At 50.7% G+C, this 21,331-nt stretch overlaps 1 protein-coding gene across 6 annotated transcripts in view; it reads right to left on the bottom strand.

Annotated features, from left to right (window-relative positions):
• Positions 1–21,331, bottom strand: part of PAX2 (paired box 2) — an 89,488-nt gene that overhangs the window by 18,605 nt on the left and 49,552 nt on the right. For 3 of the 6 annotated variants that reach the window (XM_068549015.1, XM_068549014.1, XM_068549016.1), the window contains exons 7-8: positions 20,705–20,773; positions 1,251–1,426 (exon numbers count right to left, since the gene is read on the bottom strand). In XM_068549015.1, coding sequence (XP_068405116.1) covers positions 1,251–1,426; positions 20,705–20,773 — 245 coding nt within the window. The remainder of the gene's footprint in view (positions 1–1,250; positions 1,427–20,704; positions 20,774–21,331) is intronic. The other 3 variants (XM_068549017.1, XM_068549020.1, XM_068549019.1) reach the window with 1 other exon arrangement.

Here is a 21,331-nt window from a genome sequence, read left to right as displayed (position 1 = left end):
CCTGATTTATCACCAGAGTAATTCGCTGTGATCGGAGAGAAATTAAAATGAACTCAATTAGGCTTCGGATTTGCTTTATGGGCCCTGCTCCGAGTTTCAGGGGGAAAAATGACTGTGCTGGTGTTTAATAGTCTAATGAAAGTAAATAAAGGTTATTCATTGTAATACAGCCGGGGACTCGGGGAGGGTGCACCAAGCCGCCCGCCTCGGCCGGCTCCTCCTTTGTTGGTTTATGGCTCAGGGCACCTTAAAAAGACTTTTGATTTTTGTTTTATGAAGACAAACAGCTTACGGGATAAAAGGACGGGCGGGGAGAAAGGCGAATGGCTGGGAGCTGTTGGAGTCCTAGAGTGGAACTGTGCTGTGCAGTCTGTGCGGCTGCGCTGGTGCGTGTGCGTGCGGGTGTGTGCCCGAGTGTGCACACATGGCAGGCTGTGCTGTGCTGAGGCCGTGGGCCTGGCCTGGGCTGTAGTGGGAGGGGAATGGGTGTGTGCACAGTGGGCTGTCCTGATGTGTGGGTGGAGGCGGGCGTGGAAGTGCGTTGAGCTGGTGGTCTGTGGGGCGTGCACACCTACTGGCTGATGGGCTGTGCTATGAGTCCTGTGGGCTGGGCGGCGGGTGGGCAGCAAGCAGGTGGGTGGCGGTGGTCTGTGAACACGTGTACACAGGTGAATGGGAGCAGTTAGGAGATGTGTTTCTACGCTGTGTAATGTGCTGGTGTGTTGTGGGCTGCATCCCACGCTGTGTGTTCCGGGTTGCTCTTCATCTGTGGGAAGTATTGGGTCTGAGGCGTAGGCTGTCAGGAGGCAGGCACAGCGGGCTCACCTCCTGACGCCCCAGGCTTACTCAGACTGTCTGTAGGACCCTAGGGGCATTTAGGCAAGGGACGTTCCTGAGTACTCTATGCCAGAAGCACAGAATGGCAGGGCTGGAAACGACCTGTCAGATCATCTGTCCAAGCCCTTCATTCTACAGACGGGGAAACAGGATAGAACTGAAACTGAAAGGGGATAAGATTTACCTACGGCCATACTCGCTCCCAGAACTCACCCTTTCTAACTACCATATACTACCACAATTTTCTTAGCTCTGCTATAATGTCCCTGTGTGACCGTGTTCACACGGCGCACCCAAAGGCAGCACACACGATGCTGGGTGTGCGTGTGGCTGACCCACGTGTGCACGTCCTCCAGAGGCCTTGCTCTGCCCAGTCCCCTTCCACTTCTGCAGGCAGAAAGCTCCTTCCTCACCTGCTCTGATTTGATGTGCTCTGATGCCTGGAAGACGTCAGGGTAGGAAGGACGCTCAAAGACCCGATCCAAAGCTTCCAGCTGCTGCTGGGTGAAGGTGTCGGCTCGCAAGTGCTTCCGCAAACTGTCCACGCCACTCTGGGAATCTCCATTGGGGACTGAGCCCTCAGACACATCTGGAGGACACAGGGACACTCGGGGCATGAGTGCAGGTCAACAGAGGCACATAGTGGGCAAAGGGGATGGGCACCTGGCTCGGCCCCCCAGGGCTTTGCACCCCTGCTGGGACCCCTTACTCCCAGTTTTCAGGCTGGAGGAGCTGGCCCAGGGGCTGGCCATGCCTCAGAGACCTGGCTGAGAGAGCCAGAGCCCCTGAATGTCCTGGGAAGAGAAAGGGAAGCTGTCACAACTCGGGGGCGTGGGAAGGGCTAGGCAGAGGTGGTGGAGCCAGAGGGATTCCCAGGGGCCATCTCCCCAGGGCATGTCTCCCCTGAACCCCTTCTGTCCCCCGGCCCGGATCGGCCTGGGGGAGGAGCTGGGTGTCTCGGGCCAGCATTACTGAGCCTGTGGAGAATTGAACTCGGCTCTGAGATGAATTTCAGTTCCACTGACTCCAAGGGTGGAAAATCATCAAATCTCCGAGGCTGAGTGTAACATGGAGACTGGGTGAAGTAATTAACTTCACCACCGAGGGAGGAGGGACTCAGGGCCCAGCTGAGGCACTCTGCTTGCGTTGGGCCAGGCCTGAGACTGGAGCAGGAGGACAGCAGGTGGCACGTGAGTCATGAAATGCAACTTGGGCAGAAACTGAAGACAGGGTCCCTGTAGATGCTGCTGTGCCCGGGACACCCTCCTCAGCTCGTCCCTGACCTGGACTTTGGCTAGGCTCCGCCAGAGGCCAGCTCCTTGGCCGCCTGGTTCCTCCTGCAGTCTCTACAGGGAGCTGAGACTTGCCCCATGTATGAAAAGCCACGGTGGTGCCACAAAGTGCCCGCTCCCTGGGGCTGCAGGCCAGTCCTGTCTGTGTACTGCTCTCCCCAGGCCTCCCACCACTCTGCTACCCCTCCCTCCCTGGACCTGCCCTCTATCCCGGTCCACTGGGGGTTTTCAGAGTTCACAGCGGGCCAAGTACCTGCTGTGCCCACACTCCCTGACCCTCCACCCTGCAACTCCCCAGGCCCAAAGCTGGGTCCTCCCAGCCACAGCTTGGCCACTCCTTGGCTTCCCTAGCCCAAGACCAGCTGGGGAGCCTTGGGCCTGGGGCCAGCCCATGCTGTAGGCCCCAGGGTGTTCCTCTGGGACTGTTATATGTATCAGTTTATAGGTGATTATACGATATGATATAATCAATATTGCATTATATACAGTAACACCGTACAGTATCATTCAGGAGAGCATAGAAAATATTACATATTGATTAACCTCAACCTGCAGCCATCCTCTCTTGCTGGCCTCCCAGATGGAGCAAGGGGGTCTGCTTTCCTAATGGGACTTCCTGTCTTCACTCGATCCTGGAGGGGGTGGGAGAGCAAAGAAAGGGTGTGTGTGTGGGGGGGTGTGTGTGTGTGTGAGAGAGAGAGAGAGAGAATGGAGACCAGGATCATGTCTGAGGTGGACAGACAGACACAAGGACAGCCTTGATGATATTTCTATGTTCCCTATGTTCCTAAGGCCACAAAACTTGATTGTTGTGTTTTTTTCTGTGTAAGATTCTGGAATGATTTTCTGTCTTAGAGGCAGTGTATGCATCTCTCTATATGAGTTAGGGTGTGACATATTTATTTTTCCCTTTTGTGTATTTTCTGTATACATGCATTTCTACACGAATAAACATCCAGATAAATAAATGTCTGGGTATGTGTAAGTGACAGTCCAAGAGCCTTTCTGAAAAGGCGCATGTGTACGTGTGTGACTGCATGGGGAGTGTGAGCCCACGTCCCCCCATGTTTCTTCTGTGCCTGCTTCTCTTTCAAGGGTGTGCCATCATCTTAATGCTACCCCTTGGAGCTATTTACATGTTTTATTGTGTCTAATTCTCTCTTGCTGGAGTCCTCCTACTTTTTTGGGAAGCACTTCTGTCAGAGCAGAGGGAGACAGCAAGTGTCTTTGTGTGTGGTTACTGCAGTGTCACCAATGAGTCCTGGGAAGTAAAGTGCATTTGTCTGTGAACATGGGCTCACATGTTATGTGCATGGGTGTGTGCATATGTGTGGTGAGACTCATACTATGCCTCTGTGTAAATCTGTGTATGTGCCTGTGTGTGGCTTGGCCCAGCCCGTGTGTGTGTGTGTGTGTGTGTGTGTGTGTGTGTGTGTGTGTAGGGGCTGAACTGAAGCTTTGTCCTCAGGTCACTGGCTGGAGGAGTCTCTTTTCCTTCATTTATTCAGGGGCCCTTCAGATCTTGACAAATCTGTCACTCTAAATTTGCGAGAGATTATGGTGCTCTCTCCCCAGCCCGCAGAGAGGTGATATATGATATCTGCTGCCCCTATTGATTGCCTGATCTGGTGGCAGAGGCCGGTGAAATGAACTTGAAATGAACATCATGCCTCAACTCATTGTGCGTATAATACACTACTTAATCCCACATTTTTCAGCCGCTATGGAATTCAATTGATCAATCATGTTCCACTGATAGTACTGTTTTAGGGGTTATTGCTGCTCCCTCCACTCACTGACCTTTTTATTTATTTATTTATTTTTTGTATACTCAGGCCCTGGTGATAAAACAGGTTACAGAGGCAGCGATGGAAAGGGGGAGGGAGGACGGAAAGGCAAAAGGATGGCTGCTACTGGAATAGGTGGCCGAGGGTCTGGGGAAAGGGAGGAAGAGGAGAGGGAAGAGGGTGGGGCAAGGAAGAGACAGAAGGTGCTAGAGGAGCAGAAAAGCAAACTAGTCTGATGCAAGCAGGAGAGAACCGCCAAGGGAGGCTGCAGGAGGCTTGAGGAAACTCCTCAAAGGAGAAGGAAGGTGATAGGGAGGTGGGAAAGGCAGCAGTCATGATGAATGGCGAAGGAGCACAAAGAAAGTTCTGGGGAACAGGGAGGACAGCCACAGGGGCAGGGAGAGGGCAGTGGCATTACTGGTGGGGGACAGGGAGGCAGTGTCCTCCAAATCAGCCAGAGGGCCCACAGGCTCTCCCAGGCTCTCCCCAGAGGCCAGGGTGGTGCCCTTCCCTCAGCTAGAGAAGGAAGGGAGGAGTGAAGGCAAGGAGGAAGGGCGGGAAGGGAGTGAGGGAAGGAGGCCGGGAGAAGCCTGGGCTCAGAGGTCCAAGGAGGAGAAGCTCAGGGAAGAAGGAAGCCCAGAGGCAGAGGCAGGGCAGAAAGAGAGAGAGGAAGAAAGGGAAGAAGCTTCCTACACCAGACGCCTCAGGAAGCACAGGCTGGGCTGAGAGCCCTTGCTAAAGGAATAACCCAGCTGGTTCTGCTTTCCAGGAAGCCTGTGTATCCAGTGAGGAGGGTAGCCCGGGGCGTGGATGGAGGTGGGGTTGGAGGGTAGAGGGTGGAGGAGGAAAGAAGAAGAGAGTAGAGGAAGAGCAGAAAAGAAAAAAGAACATTGAAAAAAGAAGAGAATTGAAAAGGGAGAGAAAACAAAGCTGTTGTCAGTACCACCCACTTGCAGGGACCTCCTCAGAATATGGAGAGAGAGGGCTCGGGTGGGGCTTCCTAAGGTAGAGTCTCAGAGGTGGCAGCAAGGGAGAGGGATGGAGCTGGGCTATGAGACACTGCCAGGCCCAGGCACTGAAGGGCTCTCTGGCAGAGCTGGGCTAACATGGAGGAAGAGGCAGAAGCAACTCCTGATCTGGGCTTCAGAGTGAGCAGCAAGGAAAGTAATGAGATAGCACCCACCCCCTTGTGCCAAGGAGCCAGGCTGGGAGTCCCCTGTGGGCAGGAACCATGACCGGTGCATCTCTGTAGATCCAGTGCCAGGCATGGAGCTAGGCACAGAGTTGATACTCAATGGATGAATGAGTGAATGAATGAATGAATGAACGAGGCTCTCCTGGGTAGCATTCAAAGCCAGACCCCTGGCAGAAGGCCTCTGGACCAGCCACCTGGCTGGCTTAGCATCCCAGGACACCCAGTTACTTGTCAGGCAAGTCCCACACATCCTTAGCTGTCAGAGGATATGGGAAGACCCACAACAGGACCCTGGGTAGACTCATGCCCCTTCTTCACCTGCCCCGCTGCTTGCTAGCTTCCAGCAGCATTGACTCTGGTCCACAGAGGCCCTTCCCACTCTCACTAACACCTTCCTGCCCACCAGAGCACACCGTGTTCCAAGTTAAGAGTGAAACTTAACCTTGGAGCTGCAGAACTGCCATCCAAGGCAGCTGGCAGAGGCTGCTTGAGAACTGGGCCCAGAGATGGCCCCTATGTTGGACTCACCACACCACGGCCCTGGTCGCAAACAGTAGGATAAAGTGGGTCTATCTGCTCATTTTTGGTTCCAGGGAAGGCCTTTTCTAAATGACAGAGCAGGCCCTCAGCCTTCACCTTGACGGGAAAACCAGCCCATCCCCTGTCAGGGCTCTGAGAGGAGGGCTGGAGTATGATGCCGCATGTCCTGGACTTTCCGGAGCAGTTCTGATTTCCAATATTCTTTCCCACTCTCAGGCCACATTTTCAGATTGAGGTTGGAAAATGTGGTTGCGAAGGTTTAGTAAGACCTCCCAGAGCAAGGAAGATACCCTGTGCTCGTTGGTCCCATATGTGGAGGATTCAGTCCTGTTCTGCTGTCCCCTGCCCAGCCACCATCCATTAGCAGCTCACAGTACTGTGAGCTTGTTACATGCCATTTAATCCTCCCAACAACCCTGCGAGGTAGGTGCTGTGATAATACCTATTTTAAAGATAAGGAAACTGAGGCAAAGAGAGGTTAAGCAGCTTATCCAAGGCCATGCAGCTGGTAAATGACAGTTGGGATTTGAATTCAGGTCTGTGTGACTCCAGAGCCTGCTCTCCACATCATTTCACTCTGCTGCCCGGGTGCCAAACCCAGGGGACCCAGTTGAGGGCCACTTGGCCCCATCCAGGACACTGCATCCCTCCCAGCATCCCCCCTTTTCTACTTTGCACCCTCCCTACACTGAGGCTACCGCCTATGGCCCCTGAGCTGGCCGAGCCCAGACTGCCCAGAATGATGAGGGGACACCTGGTCCAAACTCCTCATTTTAAGGTAATGAAAACTAGCAGGGTGGGTGGTGAGGTGGGGGAGGGGAGGTGACCAGTCCAAGGTCACACAACTGAGTAGTAGGACCCTCAGAACTGGAGCCCATTCCAGGTGCTTTGTCCACTATGGCATGAGCCGTAGCGTCTCTGAAGGAGAGTGAGCTACCATAAGTCCTTTTCGGAATGAAGCAGGATATAAATACATTAATTAAATTAAACAAACTGCTGAGTTAAAACTTTGACGTAGATTATTCTTTCAAAGGGAACAAAGGTTCATATTGTCTTCTCCTCTGACCACTTCATATTTGCTTACAGTTAACAAAAGCTTTCATAGACCTTATGTTATTTGGGCTTCCTAACTACTCTCCAAGGTAGGTAGGGATTATAATCCCCTTTTTACTGGTGAGGAAACTGAGGCTCAGAGTAAATGAAGTGCAGCATAAATGAGGGTAAGTGGCTAGGTCAAGGGCATATCTACCAGGGAGCCTGGCACAGGGAAGATGCCCGTGGACAGTTGCGGCCTGAGCAGCAATGAGGAGCCGCAGCTGCCTGCCCAGCCCATGTGCAGAGCCTGGGATCCAGCAGTGGGGCCCTGATCTCCGTGCAAAAGAAGAGAACTGTAAAACCAAAGATCACCTTGACTGGAAGGAGAGCCACCCACAGGGTAACAGTGATTACTCCCTGATCATGAGCAAATTCTTTTCTTCTCATCTAAGTTTTTCTATATGATCCAGGCTTTGTACAAGAAGCACATACCACTTCTAGAATCATTAATAAAAATGGCTTTTACTCCTCAACAAAAAGATGTGATTTCCTCATTCACTTAACCTTGTCACTCCCCATCCGTTCCTGGGCCACCCTGGAGCAGAGCCCTACCTCCCACCCCTCTGACCCCAGGCCAGAACCCTCTTGCCAGCCAATCATGAATAGGGCTGGCCGGTGAGGTCTCAGCAGCTTGGGGAGGAGAACAGGCACTGAACACCACATATTAGGGATGAGGGCTAGAGACAAGGGACAAAACAGAAGTGTTCTGTCTTCCTTGTGTGTTGACACTGTACCTGAATCTCCAAAACAGTCCCTGCAAGGGACAAGAGAAATTCTTGTGTGCTGACCAAAAGGTAGGTGGGGGTGATGGTAACAGAGAGAATGAAATAGTGCCATTTCCTTGGTCAGAAAGCACCAAGGCTCATCAAAATCAAAGTGGAAGGAATAGGGGCTGCCCACCAAACCCCAAGAAGTAGGAATTAGGCATTTGAGAGGAATTCTTTTAAAATATAGCAAAGAACTATATTAACTTCAGTTTTCCAAGCCCAAATACACACATCTACCCATCTATGGGGAAACTGACAATATTAGGGCTTCCACATACACTCATTAAATCCATTCACTTTTACGAGGTATTTACTATCATTCTTATCTTTCAAATGAGAGGCAAAATTATTTGTTGAACATCATCCAACTAGAAAGTAGCCAAAGGCTGGATTTGAACTCAGGAATGTCTGACTCCAAAGCCCTCTCCACTCTATCAAATTTGCCTTCCCTGTCAAAGATCATCATCACTGTCATGTACTGAGCACTAACTATGTACTAGGCAGGCTCCAGGTGCTTTATTACACATTATCTCTAATTCCCACATAACACTTGCAGAAGAGCTACCATTAATCCAATGTTACAAACGAAGAAACAAGCTGAGGGAGAGTGAAAAACATGTGCGTGCTTCACACAGCTAACAAGAAGCAATCTCAGGGAAAGTCAGTCTCATTTCCCCTGTAGACCAAAAACGACCTGGAAAAGTGATACAGGAAGAAAAGAGAAATGTGTGGAGGAAGTGGGGACAGTAGGTGATGGACCTCAGCCTCTAGGGGGCTTCAGGGAGCAGGAGGGGTTGGGGCGCTGATCCGGGTGGGAGCTCTTTGCTGCATCCCAGTCTGACCAGTGGCCTCTGCCCCCTCTCCCTGTCTTAGCTCCCCTAACGCCACCTTCCTCCTCTAAGGGGTTCACTCCCAGGCCGCCCCTAGTCTCCCCAGCTGCCAGTTGTTGCAGTTTCAAACTCAATTGTTCTCCTTGGTGCTGAGGCAAATGGAGTCATTAATTACCTTCTATCGGCTGGGCTGAGTTCAGAATGCGATCAATATCCCCGCTTGTCATTCAGGGCAGCCCGCCTGTGTCGCTCCGGCCCCACCCCCACAGTGGCGCAGGACCGCGAGGTCTGGGCTGCCACCCTGGCCTCCCATCTGAGTGAGAACGGGGAGAGAGGTAGGGATGCTGAGGAATGGGGCTGCTTTCCAGGCTGGGAGAAGAGCGAGGATTAACAAAACAGGGAGGGGAGGCGGCAGAGGGGAGTGGGAAGGAGAACGGAAAAGGAAGGAGCATGAGGGGGTGAGGAGAGAAGGGCAGGAGACAGGAGAAGGAGGAGAGAGGAGGAAATGGGGGAGCCATGAGCTGGGAAGAAGCTGATGCAAACACTGTCTGTCTAAGGAGGTGGGATGACATTCCCCATGGTCTCCTGTCCTTATACTGGACGATCCGTGGGACTGCCCTGGCCAGTCACCCCAAGCCACACTCAAGAGGAGGGCATGAAGACGTCCTTGGAAACCTGCCCCAAAGCTTTGGCTCTGAGCAAGACCAGCTTCTGCCCAGCCTTCCAGCCCTGGAGAACCTGCTAACCTTGACCAAGCCCTGCTTCTAAACACTCCATGAGTTCACGATAGGGTGGAAGGCAGGGGCGTGGCTACCTGCCTGCCTGACCTCCGTCTTACTGGGCCCATTTACACCCATGTGCCTCTGGGGACACTAACTACATTAGTGGCCCTAATGTAATACTGAACTAGGAGTATCATCTGCTGGGTTGAAATCCTAGTTTTGTCCCTCACTTGCTATGTGACCTTGGCCAAGTCCCTCGAGCTTTTCTGGACTGACTTTCCTCTGATGAACACCAGAGGGTTGCTAGCTCCTACCTCAGCAGTATTCACTTCTCTTTTCTCTGTGTTCCAGCAGACATCTATCCAAACTGCTATTGTAGAAATAATAATAATAACTAAAATCGATCCAGCTCCTATTATGGTACCAGACACTATGCCTAACATAATCCACTGATTCAATCCTTACAATAACAGCAGCTAACATTAAGTGCTTACTATATATTGGGCACTCACCTAAGAATTTTACATATATTAACTCGTTTAATTTTCACCAGAACTTAAGCAGGAAGCTCCTATTATTATCCCCATTTTGTAGGTGAGGAAATGGAAGTGAAGAGGTTCAGGAACTTTCCTGAGGTTACAGAGCTAACACGTGATGGAGCGGTCAGGTGCAAACCCAGGCAATGTGCCTCAGGCAGTTGAGCTCATAATCTGGAGAAACCAAGGGCTAGACAGGCTAGGTAACTCGCCCCGAAGTACTTATTCCAGCCAGTAAGTGGCAAAGCCAAGTTTAGAATCTATATGTATCGTAGTTATTATTATCACTATTTTTTTGGCCACATGGCACGGCTTGTGAGAGCACAGGGTCCTAACCACTGGACCGCCAAGGAATTCCCACGTCGTTATTTTTAATGTTTGTTTTCTTCACTAAACTGTGACTATTTTAAAGGCAGGGACCCATCTTTTTCATTTATGTAAACTCAGCCCAGGGTCTGACACATAGTAGGTGGTAAAAACTGTTGGCTGATTTGTTGCATAGAATTCCAAAAGCAAAGATCGATCCATTCTTTACTTGCCTTGCAGTTTACCTTTTAGAAGGAAACAGAAGCAGTGTAGGACATTGCCACTCTGGATTCAGTGTTATCACATTTTATAGCTAGAAAGTATCATGGAGATAATTTAATCCGTTCCCTCTTAGAGATTTAAAAAGAAAAAAGAGGCTCAGAAAGGTTGAGTAATTTCCCCATGTCACACAGCTAGTCATCGTTAGGATACAAACAGAGGTTCTCAGACTCGTGCCCTTTTCTGCTACTCCAGGCTGCTTAATTCTGACCAAGAAAGAAAAAACTGATAAAAGGGAAGTGTTGGGGATCTGGGGAGAAAGCACCCATGTCTAGAGGTGACAGTAGCAAAAGAAGGGGGCATTGCACAGAATCTGACTTGAGAAAAGCAAACTGCTATGTGTTGAGGGAAAGAATGGTTGTGTGATCCCATGGCAAGAGATTCTAGAAGGGAATATAATTCCATGAGGACAGGATGCTCTAAAAATGAAATTCTGCTGCTACAAGCTCAAATAATCAACCTGACAAAGTAAAGGGAGTGGGAGTGGGGGAAGGGTGGAAAGAGAGGGCATTTAAGGGAAATCATTGTTATTGCACATGAATAAGCTTTAAAATATGATGAGCCTAGATTTTAAAAGGACATGTACATGGAACAGTGGAAGATTATGCAGCCATTAAAAAATCATGTTTTCAAAGAATATTTAATGATATGTGAAAATGGTCCTATATAATGTTAAGTGAAAAAAGCGAGACACAAGCTGTATATACAGTATCATTCCAATTTTGATAAAAATTATATATATATATATATATATATAATTATGTATACACAGGGGGGAAAAAAGACTGTAAAGAATATGCCAAAATTCTAAATCTCATCACCAAAATTCTCTTGGTGATGAGATTATGGGTGATTTTTTAAAAAATTTACTGTATCTTCCAAATATTTTTACAATGAGCATACATTACACTTATTATCAGACAAAAGTTATTTTTTTTCCTCTTATAAAGGACACACACAACAGATGGAAGGAGGGGACCATAACCAGGGATGGATATGAGAGTAGCAGGAGCCTGTCAGGAAGACAAAAGCTCAGAACAAGCTGAAACAACAAAAAAGGGCCTTGGTAGCTACGTCTGGAGAAAGAACAAAAAGGAAGGCAAGTTTAAGCTCAGTGCTCAGGAAAGGATGCATTACTGAGAGAGAAGGCAGAACTTCTCAACCCCTGGCTTGACTTGGTCTTCTCCATCAAAGAAAAGAATCTTCAAAATGGGACCAGGGGCTTCCCTAGTGGCGCAGTGGTTGGGAGTCTGCCTGCCGGTGCAGGGGACACGGGTTCGAGCCCTGGTCTGGGGGGATCCCGCGTGCCGCGGAGCGACTGGGCCCGTGAGCCACATGAGCCTGCGCGTCTGGAGCCTGTGCTCCGCAGCGGGAGAGGCCGCGACGGTGAGGGGTCTGCACGCCGCGGTGAAGGGTGGCCCCCGCTCGCCGCAACTGGGGGGAGCCCTGGCACACAAACGAGGACCCAACACAGCCAAAAATAGATAAATAATTAAAAAAAAAAAAATGGGACCAGGAGGAGTTGCCCAGGTCAGGAGGAGGCCAGGCAGGTAACTCTTAACCATTTCAATTGAGTTACCTCTCCCAGGCCCAGATAATTCGTATATCAGAACTCAGGTGAGGTGGGGTGGTGGTTGGGGGGAGGTAGATAGCATCCTAAAGTTTTTGTTGATAATCCTTGAGTGGTCACAATGAAAGGGCAACACAGTGACAAAACCAGTGCCATCGTGAAAAGCGGAGAAAGGTAAGCTTATGCAAACAACAGTCTAATACATTTAATATTAGGGTCTGGAAATCTTTTAGAAGAAATTATCATGCAGTTAATTTGTGGGTATTAGAAAAGAAAATGGTAATACTGTGGAGTCTGCACGCACGCCCCAAGAATAAGTGGTAGCACATTAACTAGTTATCAGTGCTTAGATCAAATGCCATCCCTACAAAGACTTCCTCAATTGCCCTGATGGGAAGCAACTGCCCCCCCCTTCTTTACATTTATCATAGCACTTTATACCTTGATCATAGTTCTATCACATTCTGCTTGTGTAATGGTGTGCACATCTATCTCCCTACTAGATTAGAAGCTTCTTGAGGTCAAGGACTGTGTCCTTCCTATTTACCTTTGTAAATCAGTCCTGCTATGCTTTATCCATAGCAGACATTCAATTTTCTCATCAACTTATATTGGATTTTTAAAATTGATTGATTAAGGAAACACTGTGGGTGTAGTGAATTGGTAACAGAGAATTTCACAGAGTGTCTTCCTAACTTTATGGACAAGATGAAGAACAGTGAAATGGCTGATGGCTGTTGGGCTCAATGGTCCCTAAAGCAACCAGGAGGGACGTCTCCACTGGTGGGCCATGTGGCTTTCCTTTATTTTAAAGGAAAATAACTCTTAACAAAAACTACTTGGGGGACTTCCCTGGTGGTCTGGTGGTAAAGAATCCGCCTTCTAATGCAGGGGACATGGGTTCGATCCCTAGTTGGGGAATTAAGATCCCTCATGCCGCAGGGCAACTAAGCCCGCGGGCCCCAACTACTGAGCCCGCGTGCCTCAACTACAGAGCCCACATGCTCTGGAGCCTGTGTGCCACAACTAGAGAGAAGCCCACGCACCGCAATGAAGAGCCCGCGCATGGAAATGAAAGATCCCCCACGCAGCAACGAAGATCCTGCGTGCTGCAACTAAGACCTGATGCAGCCAAATATTAAAAAAATAAAATAAAAAATAAAGTAAAATAAATAAAAATAAATTAAAAAAACGAGTAGGAGATGTCGGACAAACAAGAAAAAAAAACTACTTGGATGATGACATAGAAGACATCCTTATGATCTTAATTGGGTGGAATTAAGAGCCCAAACCAACAAGATGAAATTCAACAGGGATAAATGGAATGCCCTATGCTTAAGTTTTAAAAAAATCAATTGCACAAGTGCAGAATGGGGTAGACCTGGCTTGATAGCAATTGATGTGAAAAAGATCTCAAGGTTTTAGTTGACCACGAACTCAATATGAGTTTGAGTCTGACACGGCTGCTAAAAAATCGAATGTAATCTTAGGCTACATTATGGATGTAGAATCTCCAGGTGGAGAATGGCAAGCGTTCTACTGTCCTTGGCTTTGGCTAGACTGTCTCTAGAGTTTACTGTTCATTTAAGAAGGACTTTAACTGTCAAGAATGAATTCAGAGATGGGTAACCAGGATGGTGAAGGGCCTTCCACAAGCATAGGGACCACACCATGTGAGAAACTGAAATCCACCCAGGGCTCAGCCCGGTGTTAGGTGCTCAGTAAATCAGGTGGAATGAATGGAAGGGAGGGAGGGAGGGAGAAAAGAGGGGCTATTGCGTGAAGATCTTTACCACCACTCTATGTGGCAAATGTTGTTATCTTATTTTAAAGATGAGGAAACAGATTCGGAGAGATTATGTAATCAGCCAAAGGTCCCAGAGCAAGCAAGGAGAGGAGATGGAGCCCAATCCAGACATCGGGATTCCAAGTCCCATCCTCTTCCCTCAACACCACACTGACTCAGTATAAAGGCAGTGCTGCTGACAGTGACAACTGTCCATCTATGTCCTGTGTCCAGGCAGGGGCTGTGACCCGTCAAACAGAACTGCTAGAGGGGAGAGTTCCATGTGAGTGGCAGACAAAACCAGATGACCTTTAAGAATCTGACTCTGTCTTGTCACCACTCTTAGTCCAGCCACTGGCCTCCCTCCATAGGGGAGATAGCCCTGGAGACAGCCTCTCCAAATCTCAGCCATTTCCAGCTTCAAGTCCCATTTCCTGCCTGCTCGTCTAGCCACTTCCCTGGATTCCCACTGAACACTCAGCCACCTGGTTCAGCATTCAATTAAAAGCTTATTGTCGGGCTTCCCTGGTGGTGCAGGGGTTGAGAATCCGCCTGCCAATGCAGGGGACACGGGTTCGAGCCCTGGTCTGGGAAGATCCCACATGCCGCGGAGCAACTGGGCCTGTGAGCCACAACGACTGAGCCTGCGCGTCTGGAGCCCGTGCTCCGCAACGAGAGAGGCCGCGGTAGTGAGAGGCCCGCGCACCGCGATGAAGAGTGGCCCCCGCTCGCCGCAACTAGAGAAAGCCCTCGCACAGAAACGAAGACCCAACACAGCCAAAAATAAATAAATTAAAAAAAAAAAAAAAAAAAGCTTATTGTCTGATTTGGGATAGCCCTGCCTCTCCATAGACTGTAAGTTCCGTGAGATCCACAACCTGGTTATTTGCTCCTCTTACACATCCTAACACAGGGGGAACTTGGGCCCACAAAGATCCCCAGAGAGGTCAGTGTTAAGTTTTCTCAGTATCCCACCTGTTTACACACTGAAGCAAAACCACAGACTCTCAGCTCTCTGAAATGGTTTATGGGAAATCAGCCCAAGGACAGAGAGATGGCCTGAATGATCATTTAGGGCCCTCGTATGTTCTAACCAACCAGGGGAGAAGAGGGATATATGGGAGACCTAGAACCCCAGAGAATTATGTCCATACTGGCACTACACCCGTTTTGAATAAGTTAGCCCCCAGTTACCTGTAGAAAAGTGGGTCATGGGCACCCACTGCCAACGTGCTGCCAGCGTGGTGGTGGTGACCCCTATGTGAAGAAGTAGAAGGACGGTGAGCAGGGACAGATGGGGGAAGGGGAACAAACAGGTAGTGGGAGAGAGAGGCCGCCGCACAGAGGAAGGGGAGGGGTGAGCATTGGGTGGGTGTGGGTGAACTCCCCAGGGTGATCAACCTTCCTGGCTGAGAGCATACGCTGAGCCTTCCTGCTGGCCTGCAGGCAGACTCTGGGGCTCTGGGCGCACTGGCCGCTGGCGGGGAAGGAGGGCTAGCCGAGGGTCTGTCTGAATGGGACCTGAGTCCTCCTTCAGCCCTGTCTGGGCTCTCAGGAGGGGCTGGGGCCTTCTGCCTGGGGCCGGGCTCCAGCTGGGGCCAGAACGAGTTAGAAACCTCTCTGGAGCCAGAAGGGAAGGGGCCTTTGTTAGCTCAAAGGACACAAGCAAGGCGAAAAATTACACACCAGGCCGCTCTAAGTATGCTTGTTTAGAGAAACTGCTTGCATTTATGAAGTCTTTGGTGCGGAAAGCAGGGTTGCAAATGACTGCATCAGAGCGACAGTAAAGGCCATTAATTTCCTGTTATGTTTTCCTGTGTTGGGGGCTTTATTAATTTAATTTTACACTGTCGAACAACAGCGAGAGCTGACACTGCCACACCGCCACGGCTGAGGTTTTCTTTTTGTGTGTGTAGCAAAGCTTTGCCTGACATGCAAATCAACACTATTACTGGAACCAATAAAGATGTGTGGAGGGAAGAGGGGAGGGATGAGGAGGGGGAGGGAGGGAAGGAGGGAGGGAGGAAGAGAGAAAAGAGGAGAGAAAGGGCAAAAGCCATCCCTGGGCAGTCTCTGCCTCCCTCCAGGCCTTGTGTCTCCTGGCTTCCCAGAGCATCCTCCACAATCAATTTCCAGCCATCCTTCCCCTTCCCTTGCACCCTCTCCTGCTTGACTCTCTGCCTTCAGATGACTCTACCTCTGTTTTCCTCCTCTGTCCCAGCTCCTGGAAGAACCTGCATAGGGACACGGAGTTCTCAGGAAAAGGTGGGAGGTAGGCTTCTCCCTACTGCCCGTCCCCAGCTCAGGCTTGTCATGGAAGCACCGGGGCAGGAGACTGGATGTTGCCACCTTGCCCTGGGCACAGAGAAGGCTTTGCTACATACTTCCCTTTCCAGTCATCTTTCTTCACACTCTCCTTTTGTCTGAAGTCAAGGATTCTGGCCCACTTACATATTATTAGTGAACACACACATGAACCCATGTGCTTGTGCACATGCAGAAGAGTCTAGAAAGGCAGTTACTCCGCCTTGCTTATAAGTCCTTCTGAGAGCTCCCATATCCTAACCTGGTCAACTATTTATTTCCTCTGAATTCCCAGAAAAAATACTGTCTCTGATTGTTTTTCCTTAAGAGACTCCTTAAGTTTCTTCTTAAGGGCTGTCTTCAGTAGCTGTGGGGTACCTGATTGGTCTAGACCAAGGTGCCAGAGAAAAATGGATCCCCAGCATCAGAAAAAAGGCAGGTTCTTGGGAGACCACATTCTGGTCCCTTTTCCTACCTAGACCTCAAGACCACCTGCACTGCCCTTTTCCCAGAGCAGCTTCCACAAGCTGGTTGCCCCAGTGGTCCACACTGCAAAGGAGATGGAGATGGGGGTGGGGAGGGAAGAGGGAAGGGAAGCTCCCAGGGTCCCTTCTACCAAACACTCATCTGCATCCCTCCATCCCAGGCTTTGCAGTCTGTTGGGGCCTAGGGAGATCTGTGTGAGCTAGTGACAGAGAGAGAAAGACAGAGAGACAGAGAGACTGTGTGTGTGTGTGTGTGTGTGTGTGTGTCCGTGCATCTCCCCCTCTGCCACCGGCTTGCTCGCACTCCTGCCTGCACTTTCTGCTTCGGGAGCTGTCTGGCGGGCTCCGAGAGGCTGTTGGATGGACTCCAGCTCTCCCCAGGAGAGCATAAACTTCATAAACTGCATTTACTTTAATGCAGGTTCCTGGGGCTGCTTTCCTACTGATTTTCACACACACACACACACACACACACACACACACACACACACACACACGCGCTATAGCCAGTGCTCTTGAAAAAGATGAAGCCTGGGCAGGAGGAGGACGGGTGGGCAAGGTGTAAAAGCTCTGTCTGAAGGAGGAAGCCTCAGCCCAGCCCTGGAAAGACCCCCGTGAGATGTCCACACGCTTGTCTGCAGCGGAGATGAGCACAAAGGGTGCTTTGAGGCAGGCCGGCGGGCACCTCAGGGAGGGAGGGATGCTGACATTTCGCTCGGATGGCCAAATGAGGAGCCACCTGGAGGCTGGGATACAGGCACCAAGGAAGGGAGGGAGAGAAGGCGAGGCCTCCGTGCAGGTTGAGGTCTGTGAGGCCTCCCTTGTCTGGTGCTGTCAAGGTCAGCAGGTTTGAGTTCACCGAAGGGTCAGGATGGTTTGAATTACTGGCTGTGCTGCAACTACTCGGCTCTGAGGCTCGTGATCCGTCTCCCAGCCCTCCCCCAACCCTCCTGGCCTTTCCACCCCCACGGGGGAGAATGGGGAGGGTCCCAGAGAGCCCTACTGGCCACCGGGGCCCTGAGGAAGGCAAGCAAGGGAGGGGCCCTTCCCTGGGCTCTGGGGCCCCTCTTGTGCAGCCAGCAATGGTCGGGAGGCTGCTGGGACCCATTCCTCTGGCAGGCGGCACTCCTGGGTCTCCCCAGCTTACCTTCTCCCCAACCCTTTTTCTGAGGGGTCCTCCAGGCCCCTGCCCGGATTTCTCTCTTGGTGCCCTTGCCTGCGGGGGAAGGAGGACGATACCTACCTGCAGGGCTGGAAGGTAGTTGCCAAGTGGAAGACAAGGGGTTGAAGATGTATTCTGACACGGTGGGTGTGCATACACGTGCACAGGAGTGCACAGATGTGGGGGTGGGGAGGACCCGAGGCCTCTGCTGAGAAAGTTATTGCCATTCCCACCCCGATTTCCAGTGGTGGAGGGTCACACACAGCCCCTCCACTGCAAGTCTGTACCTCCTCTCCTGGGGAGCGGGGTCAACCCATCCATTCTGACTTTTTGGCACTTTTCGAAAAAAATATACTCTTTTGTGCTAAATCTCAACATCCTTCCTCAGACAACCAAGTATAACTCTTTATCCACAACAGCATGAACTGGCTGGGAAACTAAGGCGGTTAATGACTTGGCTGCAGTCTCTGACATAAACGCAGGGATTTAGGTACAAATTCACACACCTATGTCAGCTACACACAGCCATGGCTAAACCCTGCTATCTCTCTACAGAAAAAAGTAAGTCCGAGTGTGCACAGGGCCCAAGGTAAAGGTCTCAATAAAACCTTTAAACCTCACTATGTGTAATGACGTGGTTGGTGTCCAACAGGCTCGTAGCCAACATTACCCTGAGAGTCAGGCTCAAGTATGCGATCCAACTAAGATAGAAAAATCCCCCCCTCAGCTATGAACGGTCTAATTTCCCATGTTACTAGGAAGATATACTCATAACAATGAATGTGTGTTCAGCAGTGGATTTTGGGTGTGTGTGTGTCTTAGCAAATGCTGACCTTTGAACCTTAGTTCACTCTTGGGCTGGAGCGGACAGTAGCCAGGGTTTGAATATTTGTCGGAAAATGAACATAGGTTGAGCTTTGTTAATACAGTTAAAGTTGGGTGCTTGTCTAGACAGATGACTACCTCCATGCAGATTTTGTTTCTGGACCTTCATAGAACCTGCCTCCTTAGGTTCAGAGTCTGTGACCTGTGCTTGGTAGTACGTAGTGTGTGTGAAATCATATAATTCTAGCAATAACCCACAGAGGTACTTTCCTTACAGAAACTCAAACTCTGCTTGGCTTCCCTCTGCCAATATGCTGTCTTCATGCAGTGCCTGGCCGGGGCCTAGAGGAGAGTAAAAGCAAAAAAGGCTCTGCGACATCCTGCCCACGATGTAAGCTCACTCCAGAGGTCTGAGAGCACAGCACCCCGGGCCCACGTTCCTGGATGGGTCTTCTCTAAGAAAGGAGTTGGATGGCTGGGAGTGTGTGTGTAGGGACTGAGTGACAAACAGACATAACTGTGCCCAAGTGCTGGGTTTAGGTTAAGGAATCAGTGCAACCTCCTTTTGTTTACCCAACATAGCGCAACCTCACCTTGCCTTCTGGGCCCTCCTCTGTACCCCTCCCAGCTCCTTCAGGCTGCATCCTGTCCCACTAAAATGATGTGGACTCAGCGAAACTTCCCTAAGCTCTTCCCATGCAGGGAGCGCTCAGATCCCTCTCTGCTTCTGCCAGCCCCCGGCTCCTGGACCAAAAGGCCACAGAGAACAGGCGCTGTGGGCCCCAGAGAGTCAGGCTCTGGCTCCTGCCTCTGCCTCTAAATGTCCACGCGTGCAAACCTGCCAAGGAGCGCTCACCTGCAGACTCCCCCCCAGCAGCCTCCTCCAGGACCACCGAAGGCCTGGGCCTTGAGCACCCAGAGTCCCAGGGCCTGGCAGTTGGCCAGCGGCGGCCTCTCCTCTTTCCCAGGGTCCTCCCTGCCTGCCTTTTCTGACACCAGCACTCCTTCCGCTGCCCCTCCAGAAGGAGAGCAGGGAAGAGAGCCTGGTGACCAGGGCATGCCTGGTTTACATTAATGAGATACACCGAGTGTAATCCAGCCATGGAGGCAGCCTACAAAAGGAGGTGATCGCGGGCGGCCAGGAGCAGAGCTGCTCAGGTAATTGGTTTATCTATCTGGAAGCAGGGGGAGCAATCTCAGCACAGACAGACTAGCAGTAAAGTCTCTTCCTTAAGGCTATTTCCTTTGTCTTTTCAATTGCTTGCACATCCATGTGAGAGAGGGAGAGAGTGTTAAAGAGAGAGGGAGAGGGAGAAATGTTAATTTGCGAATTAATGGCTTTTCTCAGCGGAATTGTAAATTCAAATGTCACCTCACACGGTGACACCACGGCTGGTCTGCTGAAGAAGCAATGATAAGATCCCCCACCTCCCTCGGTGCCCCTCCCTCCCCAAAGATAGCTGCGGAGTGGAACATGCTACTTTTAATTTGCAATAACAACACAACAGAGGTATGCAGTAATGACTGCCTTCTTCTCCCCTCCTCCTGGCTTCCTTCCCCCCAGTCCAGTTGGCTCCCCACTTCCTCCCTCCCACCCCTCTGCTATTCTGAAGCAACACCTCACCTCACCCTGGCTGCCCCCCACCCCACCCCAACCAGGGCCTGATCACATGGGGGGGGTGCCTTTGGAACTGATGCTGCAACCCTCTCTTCTCCTTCAATAATCAGGGAATTAATGACCCTGAAGTTAAAGTGAGGCTGATACCGAGGCCCTGCCCAGCGTTGGGAAAAAGCCTTCATTGTTTTCAAGCAGGAGGCGGGCAGCAGTGAGGGAGACTCATGGATGGAGATTGAATATGCAATTTTCTTTCACCTTGCCAAGAGCTGCCCCTGGGCTGTGCCTGGCCTAAATTTTTCCTTTTACCATCTCTGCCTTATCCGGCCCTCCCACCTCCCTTCCATTCTTTCCAGAAAATTACCTTCAAAATTGATTTCCACTTTTACAAACAAATATAATGGGAACACAGGAAAAAACTTGGGCCGTGATGAATTAGGGCTGTCAGGTGTTTCCAGGTCTCCTTTGCTTTTGTTTTACTACCCGATCTGCTCTTTGTTTTTCCAATGGCTGGAAAAAGTGTCCCCCATCCACTGAGGGCCTGATCCTCCAGGCCACAGGGCCTCAGCCCCCAAATCCAGCAGTAGCCCAAGGCGGAAGTGAGCCAGGCCCTGAGACTCTGTTAGCCTCTTGGTTTCCCAGTGGAATCCTGGGCCACCTCCTTCTATTCTGCTCTCTGGCCCTTAGGAACCCACTCTCTGAAGACTCTCTAACGGCCACCCCCGGCTCTTTCCCCTGGTCCCCGCACCATGTTCCCTCTGGCCCCCATACCTCTTAAAGTCCAGACCAGATGCAAACCTCCACCTCCTCTAATGTGGGCAGGATCAGTGTATACCTCGACTAGAGCAAATAAGAGACAGACACTGAGAGATCGCGAAAGACAGGCAGGTCGAAGACCGGGGTGGGGGGTGGGGGGTGGAAACCCTGAGGTTGGGAGACCAGGTTCCTCTGTAAGGGTTCCCAGTCTCAGTCTCCCTTGCCTTGGGGGCCAGTGCACCCCTAGAGGCAGGATCAGGACAGCCCATCCTTTTGCCAACAGAATGCAGGGTGATGCCTACAGGGCCCTTTGGGCAAAATTCCATACGCGAACCTATACCTCAAGACCATGCAGCCTTAGCACACCCAGGCCTGGCTTAGAGCTCTCCCAGCTCCCTGGCGCTGCTGACAGGGACACGGACATGCACCTGCTCACATCTGATCACCTCTTCGAGTGCATACACTACCCAGAAAACTGCATGCCTGCCCAATGCAGTTCTGCATCCCCTTTCACCCAACGATCTCAGAAAGGTAGAGAACACACAATACCCACATTTGCATAACCCATGTAAAAAAGCACACGTGTCCACAAAACAAACCCACATTTCCGAAGGTAAATAAATAAATTTGTATGTGGGAGCA

Source organism: Eschrichtius robustus, chromosome 7, assembly GCF_028021215.1.
Source record: "Eschrichtius robustus isolate mEscRob2 chromosome 7, mEscRob2.pri, whole genome shotgun sequence".
Taxonomy (NCBI): domain Eukaryota; kingdom Metazoa; phylum Chordata; class Mammalia; order Artiodactyla; family Eschrichtiidae; genus Eschrichtius; species Eschrichtius robustus.
Note: the sequence above shows the minus strand (reverse complement) of the source record. Positions and strands in the feature narration are given on the sequence as shown.